This window comes from Phodopus roborovskii, unplaced genomic scaffold (genome assembly GCF_943737965.1).
Source record: "Phodopus roborovskii unplaced genomic scaffold, PHOROB, whole genome shotgun sequence".
Taxonomy (NCBI): domain Eukaryota; kingdom Metazoa; phylum Chordata; class Mammalia; order Rodentia; family Cricetidae; genus Phodopus; species Phodopus roborovskii.
In genome coordinates this window covers 21352678-21370669 of record NW_026126434.1, presented here as the reverse complement: position 1 = coordinate 21370669, position 17992 = coordinate 21352678, and the positions used below count along the sequence as shown (strand labels likewise).

The 17992-nt window shown below is 41.6% G+C and overlaps 1 protein-coding gene across 1 annotated transcript in view; it reads right to left on the bottom strand.

Annotated features, from left to right (window-relative positions):
- The window catches only part of Specc1l (sperm antigen with calponin homology and coiled-coil domains 1 like), a 92233-nt gene that overhangs the window by 58008 nt on the left and 16233 nt on the right, over window positions 1-17992 (bottom strand). The window contains exons 2-5 of the mRNA XM_051186896.1: window positions 16214-16403; window positions 9786-9939; window positions 4449-6082; window positions 2069-2276 (exon numbers count right to left, since the gene is read on the bottom strand). Coding sequence (XP_051042853.1) covers window positions 2069-2276; window positions 4449-6082; window positions 9786-9939; window positions 16214-16366 — 2149 coding nt within the window. The 5' untranslated portion in view covers window positions 16367-16403. The remainder of the gene's footprint in view (window positions 1-2068; window positions 2277-4448; window positions 6083-9785; window positions 9940-16213; window positions 16404-17992) is intronic.

Below are 17992 nucleotides of genomic sequence, written 5' to 3'. Positions count from 1 at the left end.
ATTTGCTGTTCTTCCAGAAGGACCTAGTTCAGTCCTCAACATCCGTGCCAGGCTGCTCACAACCCCCTGGATCTCCATCCTCATCAGTACCTGTGCCAGGCTGCTCCCTCCCCTATTGATCCTTTACTGAGAAAATGCCTTACAGCTGGATCTTGTGGAGGCCTTTCCTCAACTGAGGCTCCTTCCTCCCTGATGACTCTAGCTTATATCAAGCTGACACACAAAGCTAGGGCAGAGTCACAACATCATCTTCTCAAAAAAGATTCAGCCCCATCACTGACTACTTCAATAGACAGGCCTCAGAATGTTAAAAACAAAACAACGACAACAACATCAAAAAAAACCTTGGTCAACCCACAGAGTCAGGATCAGCTAACAAGTTAAATCCTGAAATCTTCCCACAGATGGCTAGTTCTTCTTTGACAATAACTCAGATGTTCCCACAACCTATCGATAGGCCCAATGCTGTCTTTGCTAATCGCCACTCTGTCAAGGAGTAATGAACTGACAGTGAGTATGCTCCATAATTTGAAAGGCTTTAACTAATGCATCAGGAAAGGCTTACCGCCCCCCCCACCCAGCTCTGTAATATAAAAGAACGTATAAAAAGTGAGGTGTGGCTCAGTGATAAGAAAGTGAGGTTTACATGGACCAGGTCCTGGGCTTTGTCTCCAGCATCACAAAAGAAGGCAGCGGTAATACAACATGAAACTTGTTAGTAACTTACAAATCTAGATGGAAGCTACATACAACAGTGTTTTAAATGTACTGTTTGAAAATAATTTAAATTCACAAGAAGTGGCACACAGTACAAACTCGCTCACTCAGACAGACCTCTTGTCTTATTTGTTCTGTCAACCACAGCACCTTGTTTCTGTATCTACTCATCAACCTTATTTTTCCCAGAACTCCTTGAGGGTACAGTAATCACAGCCCTTCACTGGAAAACTTGGTGTGTGGCTTCTAAGAACAGGGAAATTTTTGTAAACATAGTGTAATTATCAACTTCCTAAATATATTATTAGCATATCTTTAATCTCTTAGCCACAACTCAATTTTTGATTAGTGCCTTTATATCATTTTCCCCTGTAGTAATGGACCTGTCTAGACATAGGCATTACATCTAATTATCATGTCTCCTGAATCTTTTGTCTGGGACATTTCCATAGCCTTTCTCCTTCATAATACTGTTTCTAGGGGTGCAGTACCCTCCACACATCTGCTACTAGACATGCATCATCTTGTCTGTCTAATGTCTCTCTGCTGTTAGTATATGCCTCGGTCAGAACATATCTCACTTGTGCTATGCCTCGTACCTATGTGCCTCCACCACCCCTAGGAAAACCCAAAGAACTGTTCACCTTTCCCTACTGCATAAGCAGTTGGTTTTGTTTTGTTTCACTTGTAAGTAATAAACGATTCATAAGAAAATAGATTAGGTTCATATAAAACTCTGATTTCTCAACTTTTGTACAAATCCAAAATAACTACAAAATAAAGTTTAAAAATCTATTCGTGGAAAGTACAATGAAACTTGAAAATGGAGGTTTCATTCTGCCACAATACAAAATCTTCAGTAATAAGAAAAGTCAAATAAATTCAAAACAAAGACTAAAATCAGTGCTCCATGATCAGTATGCTACAGGGTTAGTAGTTTTCTTTCTTTCTTCCTTTCTTCCTCTCTCTCTCTCTCTCTCTCTCTCTCTCTCTCTCTCTCTCTCTCTCTCTCTTTCTTGGATGCTACAGGGTTAGTAGTTTTCTTTCTTTCCTTTTTTTTTCTGCAATCACTAGAAGTAATTAAATGGCTTTTCATATGGTTTAGAAAATAATTGATTAAGTAAATGATTTTGCTTAGGTACATTTCCCAAGTGATGTTTCTACTGAACATTTGAGAACAAAGACCTAAAGTCTCCCTAACACGGAAAGCACACTCCTGTCAAATGTGTATTTCTGTAAGTCAGCTGAGCTACCGTGTCCAGACTACATGCCAGTCGGGTTATTATTTTCACTACTAAATATAAGCACACAAAGGCTGGAAGAGAAAGGAACAAAGTCCTTCGTTACTCACTCTCTAGATCAGAAATAATGAGGTTGTCATGAAGCTTCACAGCTCGATGCTGCTCTACTTCATCTTCAAGCTCGAAGATAGTTTCCTTCATGTCACTCCTTTCTGTCTCTTTTTCCTCCAGCTCTGATCTTAACTTTTCCAATGTCATATTCAAATCCTCAATCTGCTTCTTGGCTTCTTCCTGGAAAGCTCGGTACTCATCTTCTACCTAAAGAAACAATGACAATTAAACGGATCAAACTCTTTAACTTAATGGCTATTAAGATAAAACTCTACAACCAAAGTATTTATGCTTGACATGAAAGCTAAGTGTGAGCAGTTACAGATAGACTGAAAACCTGGCTAAACACAACATGGGGAACAGCACGACAACAAGATTTTCTTATGGTATGTCTGAGCACAACCTGCTACATCACTGACCAATCACTGAACTTAACAGATTACTTATGAAGCATTTGGGAGACATTTTCTCTTCTCTGGTTTGGTCTTAAAGTGTGCATTTGATGAACAATTGACAAGCTCTCCTACCATTAAAAAAAATGCTGTACTTATGACAGAAAAAAAAAAAACTCAAACTAAATAGGAAACAATAAAAAAAAAAAAAAAATCTAAGACTAGCAAGCTGGCTCAGCAGATAAAGCGCTAACTGCCAAGCCTGAGGACCTGAGTTCAATCCCCAGAACGTACATGGTGGATGAAGAGAACACACTCCAACCAGCCATCCTCCAAGCTCCTCAAGTGACTCATAGCACATCCCACAGGCACACACATACAAAAATTAAGTAAAACAAAGTTTTCATTCCCGATAGTCTTAATCAAAGTACTAATGCATAGCACCCCTCAACACATATCTAATTATATCTCTAAAAGTGATCAGTAACAGACTGGCAAAATGGCTCAGGAGATAAGGGAACTTGCTGCCCAAATTGATAACCAGAGTCCAATCCTTGGAACTCACACGACAGAAGGAGAAAACCAACTCAACAAGTTGTCCTGACTGATGCCCCCCTCACCCAGCAACACACACATATTCTATCTCCCCCCCACACCTCTGATGTCTTGACTGACCAACCTCTCCCAACAACACACACATATTCTATCTCCCCTCACCTCTGAAACAAACATGAATTAAGATTTTTATAAAGGGGATCACTAGAACAGTTAAGATATAAGTTATGCACGTTTTGACTAAAGCCACACTAAAGCTTCTCTGTTTAAAGCTCACAGCACTTGGAGGTAAGATCTCAGCAATCAAGAGCACTTATGCTCTTCTAGACAACCCTAGTTCAGTTCCCAGCAACCACAACAGCCTATAACTCCAGCTTCAAGGCATCTAACACCCTCTTCTGGCCTCTCTGGGCACACACATATGTGCCATAAATTATCACAAGCACACATACACACTAAAAGAGAAACAAAATATAGGGTAGAACATATAACTTGTATGAAAACAATCACTTCAACGATCACTCAGAATATAGAACCCTGGTCAGAACATCAGAAACCTAGCCAGCTGTTCTGAGTTTTCAATATCTGTGGTAGTTTGAAAGAACATGACCCCCAAAGGGAGTGGCACTATTAGGAGGTGTGCCCTTGTGGAGTAGGTGTGGTCTTGTTGGAGGAAGTGTCACTGCAGAGGTATGCTTTGAGGTCTCATACGTTCAAGATACCGCCTCAAGTTCAGTTCACTTCCTGTTGCCTGCAAAATGCAGCACTCTCAGTTCCTTCTCTAGAAGCATGTCTGCCTGCATGCCCCCATGTCCCACCATAATGATAATGGACTGAACCTGAAATGGTTTCCTTTATAAGAGCTGCTGTGGTCATGCTGTCTCTTCACAACAGAAACCCTAACTAAGTAAGACAGAACTATTACACTGAACGCCTGTGAAATGAGACTAGAGGAATCATCTCTAAGGTCTTCGTCAGCAATAAATCCTACACCTCCAAGAAACAGGAGCAACTACTCTAAAACTAGAATTAACTCATAATAAAGTGCTATTGAAAAAGACTATAATTATTGCAGGGCAAAAGGCAGCAGATACTGCCAATCACTGAAAACTGAAACCTCGACTCAGCATCTACCCTAGGCCACAATATATTAAAGATAAGGATATATAACATTCTATATTACCCTGAACAAGGTATGAATTCTTTTTAACTATAGACCATTTGGGAAGGAAATAATAAAAGAAAACCAAGTGAAAAATGACAAAATTATAAGAAAACTTTTACTCTATTTAAGGCAGCACATTTTAAAACTTGGCAATGACTGTAAATGAAAGGTAATGGTGTATTAAACAACACTTCTGTTTTTCAACAAGCCTGTTGTATATGGCAGCTATATAATGTTAAATGAGAACATCTTTACTTGGGCAAATACCTTAGCAATGGTGTCCTGTAACCGATTGGCATCATTCCGGGTATGAGCCAGATCTTCCTGCAGACTACTGGCCAAGGTCTCTGCCTTTTCCTTGTCTAACCTCACACTCTCCAGGAGGTCCTGGATGTCAGACTTGTCTCCAGAGTTATGGATGGAATACAGCTCGGCCACTTTCTGCTTTTCGTTCTCCAGCTGGGCCTTCAGGCGATTCATCTCGATCTGGTCACTGGCCAAGGTGGCTTTGTACTCCTCCAGTGTGGCTGCCAGAGCTGCTTTGCCCTTCTGCTCAGACTCAATAATGCGCTCCATGTGGTGGCTGCGCTCTTTGAGCGCACCGATCATCTCTTGAGCTTCCTTGTTGTCCTGCTCTGCCATCTTCAGGGTGTTGCTTAGATGCTGCTGGACACCGAGAAGCTGCTCTCGCTCGAAGCGGGCGTTCTCAGCCAAATCCATGTAACGCTGCTCCAGTTCCATGTAGCGCCCGCTCTTTACATCTTCATCTATGACGTAAGAAATGTGATGCTCATCTAGAAGGGAGCGGAAATATTCAATCTGCCGGCCAAAGTGTTCCAACTTGTCACTCTGCTGACACAGTGACTCCATCAGAATGACCTTCTCCTCTCCCAGCCTCTCGTTCTCACTGTTGAGCTCCTGGGTAATCTGCTGGAGGTCAGCTAGCTCTTGCAAAGTTGCCTGCAGCTCCTCACTGGTACTGTGCTGGTTCTCTTCCATCTGGTGAATCCGTTCTGTCAGACAAGCAACGGAGACCTCACTCGCATTCCCGCTGCTCCCCTTCCGGGAGCGCTCTATGCTTGGGATGCCCTCTGACTCTGAAGATGAGGGAGCATCCAGAGCATCATCACTTGAAGTGAGGGGCTGGTACACCTCGCTGCACTCACTGTCCAGGTTGTCCATAGAGTTACTGTGCTGATGGTCCATGAGTGTATTTTCATCCTGACTCAGGAGATCCTCCACTGACCCAGGGGCAGAACCTTCTACTGAAGATGTCAGGGTTCCTCCTCCATCACTTTGGTTACCAGCCGTGATCTCTGGGCTCAGGGACTGATAGCAAAATAGTTTTTCAGGGTTGTCCAGCCTCTGCTCTAGCGAAAAGCCCAGCGCATTCAACCTGTCCTTCAGCATTCTGTTCTCATTCTTCAGCTGGTTGAGCTCCTCTCGGATGGCTGAGTTCTGTTCCTGCAGTTGCAGTAAAGTAGACTCCACGTCAGTTGGCTGGTGAGCAATAATGGTTTCCTTCTCTTCAGACTTTTCATCACCTTCAGAAGGATCCTCATTAATGCCCAGCTGAGCACGCATGTCTCGGAGTTCATTTCTCAAATGCAAAATTTCCACGTCCTTGGTTTTTGCCAGTGTGAGCAGATCTTTGACCTTGGCTTCCAAAGCAGCTTTGTCACTGATCTGATTGTCCGACTTAGACTTGCTCATTCGAATATCACCCTCAGCAGCAGTTCGGCTTCGAGAACGTTTAGCCAATGCCACATCATTAGCTCCCTGACTTACAGAAGGCAGTTTTTTGCTCTGGTTTAGCCGTGTGCGTTCACGTAATCTTTCTCTGGTAGAACTGGATTCTTTATTACCAGCTGAAGTACTCCGTTTGGCTGAGGAACTAGTGCCTACATGTTTAAAACAAAGAATTTAAGATAAAATTATCAGCAACAAAAATGCATGTGTTCAGAGCCCAGGGCTACTGAGATGAAAGCTGGGCAGCTAAACTGACATAGACCTGCAATTGGTCATCTTCAAAGTCAATCTCGAGGACTCCAGCACCAGACTGGGACTGCTGAGACATCCAGCCTTGTGAACTAGACTCTTGTGAACTGGACTCTTGGCCTTTCCATTGGAAGACAGCCTGTAAGCCATTCAAATCCCCTTCTATATATAATACATATACACGAATATTGTATTACTTATACACATCATTCTATCAGTCCCACTGCTTTAAAGAACCCTTACTAACACAAAGATGCTCTATGCCCTGGTGAGAAAAGAAAGGAAGCAGGCTACACTTGGCAAGGACAACAATAATAAAGTAGGACAGAAAGCCTGTGGAAGATTCCAAAGACAGAGGAAAATGGACGGTGAAACAGATATGAATGGGTAACGGAGAGGGAAAAGGATGGTATAACCTTCCCGACTTAGGACACTGTACCGTCATTCCTACCAACACCAAAGGCCCTTTTCATTTAAAAGAAAAAAAAAAAGTACAGATGACCAAAAGACAAAAGGAAATGCCTCAGAATGGAGGTAAGGACTGGCCAAGACACAGAAGCAAAGGAGAGAGGAAGATACAAGAGGGAGAAACAAAAGGAAAGAAGAGCAGCTGGTTACTGAACTGAGCAGGCAGAATAGGTCAGTGTGTATGAGACTGAAATCAAATAGCCTTAGGGGTACCCTCATGAAGAGAGAATGAGACAGCCAAAGACCTGAAAAGTAAGGATGCTGCTGGGCCTGAACCATGTCTCCTGAAATATGCATGTTAAAGCCCTACCTGGTCTCTAGAATGTGAATCAGTCAATTAAATTCAGATAGAGCTGTGTGGTGGTTTGAATAAGAATGGCCCCCATAGGTTCAAATATTTAAATGCTTAGGGAGTGGCACTATTTAAAAGGATCATTAGGTGTGACCTTGCTGGAGAAAGCGTGTCACTGGGGGAGGACTTTGAGGTTTCCTGTTACCTGGGTTTAGAAGTCTCAGCTATTGATTGCTCCTGCACAATGCCTGCCTGAATGCTGCCATGCTTCCCTCCATGCTGATAATGTACTAAACCGCTGAAGCTGTCAGCCAGTCCCAATTTAAATGTTTCCTTTTATAAGAGCTGTTATGGTCCCGGTGTCTCTTCATAGCAATAGAATACTGACTAAGACAAACTGTTAGGGTGGCCCTTATCCTGTGTGATTTGTGTCTATAAAGAGAGATTAGGACAAAAGCAGAGGGACACATTGTAGGGACACAGTGAGAAAACAGCCAAATAGCCCAGGAGGCCTCAGGAAAAGCCATAACTGAATACCTCAAATGTACACACTATATTGTAATAAAATAAATTTCTATTGTGTAAACTACCAAGTTTGTGTATTTTATTACAGTGAACTAGCAGACTGACACAGACATATAAATTTGAACTAGAGTACCTAATCCTAAGAGGTAATAAATGAACCCTGAGGTCAGGTGTAACTGTCAATAGGAAAGCAATAGGAATGCCTTCTGCTCAGCTCTAAAAGCCACAAAGAAGAGATGGCAATAGAGTATTTCTTCTCAGCATCCTTGCCCTATGAGTAGGGCATTAAATGTGATAATCTCAGGCTTGGAAGTAACACACTGAAGGTTTACACCTTATATAGTCTGGTACAAAATGAGTTCCCAAGAAACATCTACCAAATAAATATATGGATGGCTTTTGGCAAGATTATTAAGCTGTTTCAGTATTGTTATCTCATACCTACAATGAAAAAAATATAGTCAATACTTCAAAACCTAAAATGAGGATCAAATAAAATAATGCTTATAAAAATGTGGATGGAAACATTTCCTCTATTATTTGTATCATACCACCATTAAAATGAACAGTGGAGTATGATCTGGAATGTAAGAAGAAACTACAGAAGTTCAAAGGGGTAGGGGACAGTAGGAAACCTGGGCTAGGAAAGTCTCAAACAAAAGAGCTGATGGCTACATGATGACTGAAGAGGGGCTGCTATAATGATGGCCAGTTAGCTTTCTTTCATATGCTGTATCATATAATGTGACATTTTCATGTTTTATAATTATTTATCAGTATATATTAATTATACAAATTAAGGGGCTTCACCATATAATCTTTTATTTCCTGGAAGTTTCTGAAGAGTTTTTTTTCCCTATAATTGTAATAAGTAAAATATGGTAATATTCTTCCTTTGACTGTAGGATTTTCTAAGTTCATTTAATTAACTATTCCTTAGATTAGTTTTATTATAATATACATCATTAGATTAACATTATCAATCTAAAAACAAACATCTAAGGAGAACAGGGGCAAATATATAAGGTGTGTGTGTGTTTCCTAAATGTCACTTGGGCTGACAATGTGCCCATAAGAACCACAGACTAACAAAAACCAGTACCAGGAACACATAACTTCCTTTTGAGTGGTTGGTCAGGGTAGTCTAAGTGACTCCCAAAACTATATAGGCTATGGCTGTTGCTCTTGGTTTTGGATCAAAGGGTTGAGGTTAAGTCCCTATTGCTAAAGAAATCACACACATTGTACACTGGTCTCAGATGACTTAAGCTGCATCTAACCTAAAAAGCCTCCGCTTGCAGTCTAGCTTCCATAGTACCAGAAAGTACTATGCAAACTGCCAAGGTAGGGAAGCAATTAACTGTCTTACCCAGCTGTGACATCTATGATCCATAATAATGACCATGGCAAGATATCCCTAAAGGTACAATAAAGTGGCACTCAAATGTTGGTGGTAACCAACAGCTGTTATTCACTAAGGCACACTCAACAGGGGGGAATTATACCTGGTACTAGAAACCTACTGAACTACCTAGAACTAGTAAAGTCCTAGAATTGTGGTGCTAGACCACCACAATTCCTTACTACATTCTTTTTGTTTGTTTTGTCTTCTTTTTGTTTGTTTGTTTTTGTTTTGTTTTTTGAGACAGGGTTTCTCTGTATAGCTTTGTAGACAAGGTTGGCCTTGAACTCACAGAGATCCACCTGCCTCTACCTCCCCAGTGCCAGGATTAAAGGCAGGCACCACCAATCCTGGCAATTCCTTACTACAGTCTAAATCTCATCCTTATACCACAGATAAATGTGGCAGTCACTCCTCATCAAAGAAGCCTCTCTACAAAAAAAAAAAACCAAAGCCAAAAGCCAAAACCAAACAGAAAATCCCAACTGGACACAATGCAAAGATCAACTGACTGTAAAGACCCCATCCCCATTGAACACATCTACATCACAGCTCCTGTATGTGGACTCAGGGAACATCACAGAAGAGGAGGTAAAGGACTATAAGAAGCAGAGTACCAGGAAATCTCCTTCCTATAGGACTGTCTCCTGTCTGCATAAACAAGACAGAATCAATAGTACAAACAGATGGGCTAACCCAGAGGAAAACACTCATAGGACCCCACTCTAGCAAATGATGACTTCTAGGAGTCAGCCACCTAAGTGATTACCCAATACTAAGTGGTCAGCTTTGAAATCATATACACACAAACAAGTAAAACACACACACACTTGGAGGAGGGTGGATATGAAGGTGCCAGGCTGAATGACTGAATTGGAAAGCCAAGTCAGAAGAGTATAAGACAGAGGAACACCCATACCTGTGCTAATCTTGGACTTGTTCTCCACGACGGTCATGGCAGGGGCAGGTGCTGTAGGCGCTGCAGATGAAGAGGTGGTCTTCTTTGCCTTAACACCATTGGTCACATTTACTCCTCCAGCCATTCCAGCTAACAGGTCATCATTGCTCTTGGTCTAGAAGCAAGAGAAAATAAAAGCACACTGACTAAATGAAACAAGGTTAATTTGAAGACTGGGCAGTGCTCCTGACTTTTATACTGCACTTAAGGACTCTAGTAAGACTTGACATTTAACAGATACACAGAGCACCACTGTTCTTGCAGAATCAGGCAAAGTCTCTTTATGGATACAGGCAATCACACGAGTCTTCCTTAAGATACTAGGTCACACATACAATAGGAGAGTTTAGGGATGCCTGCTGTGTGCCCACTTGTGCCAGATTCATGGAAGACAGGAAGGTGTCATCCTTACTAAACTTTCACTTAGGACGTGACTCATGAACAGGGATCACCTCAATGAAACTACACAGGCAACAAGGAGGATAGCCTACACTGCTTAAATTCTAAAACGTGCCACTAAGAGTCAAGTAAATCTTCCTTAATTTATAATGACTCTAAACAAAACTATTTTGAAATGCATCTTAGCTTATCTAATTCTCTAGTGTCTAATTTGCAAAGAACTGAAAATTTTTAAAGACCTATGTAATGTAACAAAAACTGGGATTTCGTCGGGACATCAAGAGTTAGTCTCAATGATCACAACACTAAGGTTTATCTTCTAACATTCATATAAAGGTGACTAAAACTATGAGGAGCTTTAAAAGAAAGAAACACACTACTGATGATGATACTGGCTTTAAAAATATGATTTAAGAAAAGACAGTGCCGAGGCCCTGTGGTGTTTTGAATGAGAATGGCTCCAAGCGGCTCACATACTTGAATGCTTCATCCCCAGCTGGCAGGTTGTTTGGAAAAAATTAGGAGGTGTGCCCTTGCCAGAGTACTTGTGTCACTGGGGGTGGGCTCTGAGGTTTTAAACTATTCCCAGTAAGCTCTCTCTGCTTCATACTTATGGGCCAAGACTTAAGTTGCCAACTACTGCTTCTGTATCATGACTGCCTGCTGCCAATACCCACTGTGATGGCCATGAACTCTAACTCTTTGAAACTGCATGCCCCAAATAAACTTCTCTCTTTCTCTCTCTATATATAACTTGCCTTGGTCATGGTGTCTTCACACAACAACAGAAAGGTGACTAAGACAGACCCATTTTTACTTCTTTTATTAGAACACCAGGAATTTAAAAACTGTAGAAAAGGAAATGTACTTGTCATCGCTTTGTGTATTTTGTGTGTGTATACACACAAAAATGTAACACAGTGCACAGGTGGAAGTCAGAGGTCAACTCCCAGAAGTCTATTTTAAAACTCCTTCCACCGTGTGGAATTCTGGAGAACAAACACAAGTGGTCAGGCCTGGCAGCAAATGCCTTTACCCATTGAACATCTCCAGACCAAAGCTTTTCTCCACTTAAGATGAAAGCACATCTTAGCTGACTGATTTACTATCTTTGGCTGAAGCAATGCTCTTAAATAATGATAATGAATTCACTTCTACAAGTTAAAATGGTTCATATGTGAGTAATCTCTATAAAATTTCTTAGTTTTCAACGGCAGGGATTCCTCATGGAAATGTTTATATATCTTTTATTTTATGTGTATGAGTATTTTGCCTGCATATATGGCTGTGCAGCACATTTGAGAGTAGTGCCCACAGAGGTCAGAAGAGAGCATTGGATCCACTGGAACTGTAGTTACATATGGTTGTGATCATATAAGTGTTGGGCATCAAACCCAGGTGTCCTAGGGTTTCTATTGCTGTGAAGAGAAACCATAACCATAGCAATTCTTATAAAGGAAAACATCATTAATTGGTGTGGTTTACAGTTTCAGAGGTTCAGTCCATTATCATTATGATAGGGTATGGGTGCACGCAGGTAGACATGGTGCTGGAGAAGCTGAGAATTCTGTAACTTGATCCACAGGCAACAGGAAGTGAACTGAAAGCAAACACCTGAAATCAAAGCATGCCCCCACAGTTACACACTTCCTCCAACAAGGCCACACCTACTCCAACAAGGTCACACTTCCTAATAGTACCACTCCCTATGGGCCAAGCATTCAAACACATGAGTCTATGGGGCTGTTCCCATTCAAACCACCACACTAGATCTCCTGAACAAGTAGCATGTCCTTTCAAAAACTGAGCCATCTCTCCTGCCCTCCAATAGTCAATTATTAATGTTGTCTTATAGTAGGGTAGATAGGTATAAATACTTCATTTAAGAAGAGTCAGAAGACTTAGGGATGAGGCTAAGTCATAGAATGCTAACCTAGCACACTCACGGACCTGGGTTTGATCCCAAGACCAAGATAAAAAGTAAAATAAGGGATTGCAGAAATGGCTTAGTGGTTAAGAGTATTAGCAGAGAACCCAGCTGTAACTCCTAGCACCTACATGGCTGCTCACAACCATCTCTAACTCCAGTTCCAGGGGTACTGATGCCATCTTCTGACCTCTGTGAGCACCAGACACACAAAGGGCAGTGCACAGACATACATTCAAGCAAAACACTCATAATTTTTTAACTTGAAATTAAAGATAGCTCTCTCTTCCTGCTGTTCTTTGAAGAGGCAGACCTTTTACATTAAACTGCTTGTACACTCACTGCTGTTTTTCCATTTCTTCTAATTGTGCTACAAGATTCTGTAAATAGATGTACATCCCTGTAAATATTCTGTATCATTAACATGCTAAAACATGAAATATAAAGGAGGAACATGTTATAAATACACCTTTAACATCATATGCAAAATTCAATTAATTTGGCAAAAATATAGCATATTCAGAGAGTGAAATCCTAAAGTATTGCATACACCTCATGGTCAAGTCTAGTCTACATATTATCCCAAATTTTAAGATTACTTTCCAAACTGTACATTTTAGAGGTGAACTGCACTTGGTTTAACTTTTTCTTTCTCTCCCCCGCCCCTCAGTGTGTGTGTGTGTGTGTGTGTGTGTAGTGTAGTGTAGTGTAGTGTATAAGTATAGCATTAATGATCCACCCAGGGCCTTTCACATATTATATACAAGCAGTCTATTACTAAGCTACAACCCTGTTAACTAGCTTTTGTACTACAAAATAATAAATGCAGAAAATTATGATCAAAATAATTATAGAGTACCCAGTTAGTTATTTGGGTTCTGACTGATGCTTATTAGTTCCTTCCATCAATTTTTACAAAACATTTCCCAGTATAATGGGAACTCTGCTGCCTCTTCAAGTACTAGCCATGAATAACTGAGTAGCATGCACACTGGAAGATGCCAGCACTGAGGGGCTATAGCACAGAAAAGAAGCTTGCCACTGATTGTGAAAATGAACCAAAACCCCAACCAAATCAGCACAGCCTCTGACAAGTGTGAGGGTGACCTCTCCACATCTCAGTGAGGACAGATATTACTGTTCATTTCCTACCACCACAGCTCCCACAGAGTGACCGGAGCTCTACATCACAGAGATCATCCTCCAAACTCTTAACGAGAGCTGGCATCTGAAATGAGATACTAAAAAAAAGTTCAAGGGCTTTTACCCTGACACTAAGGAGAAAGGGGTCATGGGAAAACTGATCAATGACAACAAATGTATAAATGGGGTTAAGTATGGACACATGACGTCTAAAGAACTAGAAACAAAACACTTCATTTATCCTGCTACTCCTCAATGCTCCATTATAGTTACAGGAATGAGGATTGTAGGAGGCCTGGGCCAGAGTAACAGTGAACTATAGTCACTCTGAAAAATAAAGTATAAACAAGTCAGAGAGGTGTCAACCCCCTTCTTTTATACAGCACTACACATGGTACCAGGGGCAAAAAAGCATGCTAGACAAGCACTCTGCCACTGAGTTGAATTCCAAGCCTCTCACAAGCTCTTTAATGTTTTCATTTTTTTTCTGCTTATTTTTTCCTGTCTCTTCTTAAATTTCTAATCAAAAACAGTTTTCTTCTAAGTGACAGTAACTGATCACGTTCAGGCAAAGTGTTCCCACCCAGTATGCTAGCTGACCTACCACACCCCCAACACACATGCATACATACCAAAGAATGAACACCTGGTGTGTGCTGGCAGGAACAGTGCACAGTGTTGCTTTACAATGGAAAAGTACTCACCCTTCAATTCCCAGCAACTCCAGATCCACACCTCAGAGGGGATATGCCTACTCAGTACACATACCACAGTACATCTGACACAGAGTACATAGAAGGCAGGTGGTGGTACACACCCAACAACAACATTTCAACCTGTTCTTCCAGTCACATAAATAACAATCACCTGTGACACAGGTACTCCACTCGGAAGACAGCCCAGCAGCTAAGTAACCAGTTAGGTCAGAACACGACATCTCTCCTACATGAGAGAATGGCAGCACTGCCATCAGGGAGACACTTCAGGCTGTGGATTCAGACTATCAGAAGTAGGGCAAAAGTCATTCCTGGCACTGTCCCCCAGGCCACAGGATGACAACTAGCAACTCATTGAGGATACTGGAAGGAAAAAATTAAGGCCGTCTACACCCACTGAATCAGTCCAGTTTCAGTTTTAACAACCTTGAAATACAGAACAGCATTTCATGCTAGATGTCTCAGAAATCCCTCACACGTTGTTCTTCTGAAGTGCTTCTTTGTTTGGTTTTGGTTTTTGGTTTTTTGAGACAGGGTTTCTGTGTAGCTTTGGAATCTGTCCTGGAACTCACTCTGTAGTCCAACCTAACAATGAACTCACAGAGATCCACCTGCCTCTCCAGTGCTGGGATTAAAGGCGAGCACCACCACTGCCTGGCTTAGTGCTTTTAAAGTAAATTAATCCACAATCTAAAACCCTCTGCCTGGATACAGTGTTGCTTCAGAGGTCGGGCCATGCTCGGTTTCTCCTTGTCAGACCAGAAGCCCCTCCCAGAGTCTGTGTAATCAGTTTCTACCCCAAACATCCCAACACTAAAGCAAGGAAGCAGGCAAGTAAGTAGATGCATGTTAAAGCGAAAGGGCTTTAAGAAGACTGTGAGCATCTGTGTGCAAGGACATCAAACACTGAACTAGGAGTTGGATGAGGTGATTCACACTTGTGATCCTGGCACTTAAGGAGCTGAGACAGGAGGACTGCAGGGAGTCTGAGGCCAGCCTGGGCTATTCATAGCAAGATCCTGTCTCCAAACATATCATAAACAAAAAATAAAGACATATTTTTAAAAAGTAGAGATAGGGGGCAGTGGCTGTGGCTCAGCAGGTAAAGATGTAGGATAACAAGACTAACAACTTAAGTCCAAACCCTGTGACACAAAAATAGACTCCTACACTGTGGCATGAAGGTACACACATGTATGCACACTCCAGTGCACACTAGATTGACAGAAAGAGACAGACAGACCGATTGGCCGGGAGCAGTCCCTGGATAGCCCAAACCAATCCAGAACACCTTATGTAAGAACACCCCTGGAAAATTTCTGTTCCCAAAATCTGTCTTGGGCTAAAAGATTAAAATCTAATAACAACAAACCTGCTACCACCTGTCATTTACTAAGTCCTTGATCTGTGCTGTTTACTTGTAATCCCTTTTATTTATGGGCACAGTCCTTTGAAGCCATGTACTCATCTCTACTCATCTCTGTCCCCAAAGTCACTGGTCTAATTATAATCCCATACTAAAAAAAAAAAATTTTAATTCAGTTTCCAAGAAAGTCTAAAGAAAATTAACTCTAATCTTACTGAATTAAAACCTCCAATGCTGACTAGGACTAATACTGGATCAGCTCTTGCAGGAAAAAAAGAAACTCATTGTAAATTAGGTGTTGTGGCACACACCTTTAATCCCAGCACCAGGGAAGAAGAAAGATGCAGGCAGATTTCTGATCTCAAGGACAGCCTGGTCTACAAAGAGTTCCAGGACAGCCAAAATCTATAGGGCTACACAGAGAAACACTGTCTCAAAAAGCAAAAGACAAACAAAGAAAAAGAAATCCATGCTATAAAAGTGGGTGACACGGAACAAACCCTGTAAAGAAGTCACAGGGACATGACAGCCGGCCATCCTATAACACACAACTCTCCTGTTCTTTTCAAAGCACTCCTGAGCTTGGAGTAACACTAGCTACTATCCATATTGTCTATCTCTTGGGCATCTGACATTTCCTGGGTGGTTCAGTTATTCCTGTTTGCATCTCCTGATGGCTGTCCTTTCCTCCTCAAGCTCCCTGAAGGCAGACCTCACCTACACACAACACCCTGCATCAAGCAGGCACTTGGTTATTTTTTTCATGCAGAACCTATTATTAGTTTCATTCATATGGACAGACCAAAACATCAATAATCAAACACAGCTATGCTAGTACCTTCGCCAAAGATGCTGCAGTTCCGGGTTTCACGGGTTTGCTTCCCGTGGGTGCTGAAGAGCTGTTTTCAGGCTTGCTTTTTTCTACTGTTTGCGGTTTGCTTATCCCAGACACCTTAGGCCCTGAGCCAACACTCCTGTTTGCTTTCTTCATTCTGGGCTGCCTCTTGGTGATGCATTTACAATCAAACCTGTGGGAAGGAACAGCGTCATGTTAGAAAAAAAAAAAAACAAAAAAAAAAACTGAAAACGGCTCTTTAGAAATTATTTCTGAAGAATTTCACCACGTGCTAAAAATATCTGAAAGGCAGATGTCGTAACAGAAAGCAGAATTGAAAATCTTTAAACTCACATGATCAAAATGTAATACTTTACTGATTTATGATGTATTCTAATTCATTCAGTAGAAAGGCACGTTACATTGTGTGCTGGTTAGTTCTATACCCAAAATCCATCAGGGTAAACTCCAAATCCTATAGCTCTGAGTCCAATGTCAAAAGGCTCACTCCCATGGCTCTTTCCTCCAAGCTTTACCAACCAATGATATGGGATGTCCTTCTGTATGCTGCAAATATGTGTTGCTTTTATTGATTAATAAATGAAGCTATTTTGACCAATCAGAATATAGCTATGTCGGAAATCCAAACAGAGTTATGGAGAGAGAAGTCGGGGAGATGTGATGTAGTTGCTGAAGGAATAACATGCCAGAGTATTATTGGTAAGCTACAGCCTCATGGCAATACACAGATTAATAGAAATGAGTTAATTTATGAGAGAGCTAGCCAGTGATATGCCTGAGCCACTGACCAAACAATTATATTTAATATTAAGCCTCAGAGTGTTATTAATTCGTAAGTGGCAGTAGACCTGGTGCAAAGAGAAAATGGTCCAGTGGGACAGAGAAAAACATCAACTACAAACCACAACACCCCCCTCCTCTGTCTCTCTGTCTCTCTCTGTCTCTCTCTCTCTCTCTCTCTCTCTCTCTCTCTCTCTCTCTCTGTTTCTCTTTCCCTCCCTCTCAGGCTGGTTCCACTCCCTGTATTCAGTTTTCCCTGGCTTGTGTCTGTGGACTCTAACACAAACCAGGTTTCGCTTTCGCTTTTCAGAAAATGGTGTCTCAGTCTCCATGCAGGGCCTCTACTGACACATGTCCAGCTTCTGCAGTTCTCTAACTACGGAGGAAGGTTCCACAGCCCTTTTATTCCTGTATCTTTCAGGGTTCTGAAGCCTGAGCCACGTGGCTGAAGCTGCCAAGTCTGACTATTTGCTTTGGATGGAACCTGGCCCCTCCTTGAATTACATTTGCATAAGCGTTCCTTTGTAGTTGCTTCTTAGAGGAAATCCCTCAAACCAACTCCTTTCACAAATTGGAGGATTAGCTGGGTGGCATCTTGCCCTGAAACACCACTCCCTTTATTCCATTTCCACCAGGCTTCTTTTTCAGCACAAACCTTGGTTCCAACATCAAATTCCCTCGTGCCCTTTTCCTCCTCAAACTGTACATTCTGTATTTTTCTTTCTGCCCTATTTCCTTTCTCCATGTAAATCTGCCTAAGAGTAATCACTAATAACCACAGGACAGAGCCAATATTAGACGGTCTTGAAATCTCTTTGCCAACAAAATTCGTCCAAAACTTTTAGTTTAGCCAAGGCTGCAGTGAAGTCACAGGATGCAACACAGGTCAGTGCTGCTAGAAACACATTTGACTCTGACTGTAGTTGGACATTCAGAAACCCTGCACTGAGACCCACATGGAGGTGGCAACACACAGGTCTA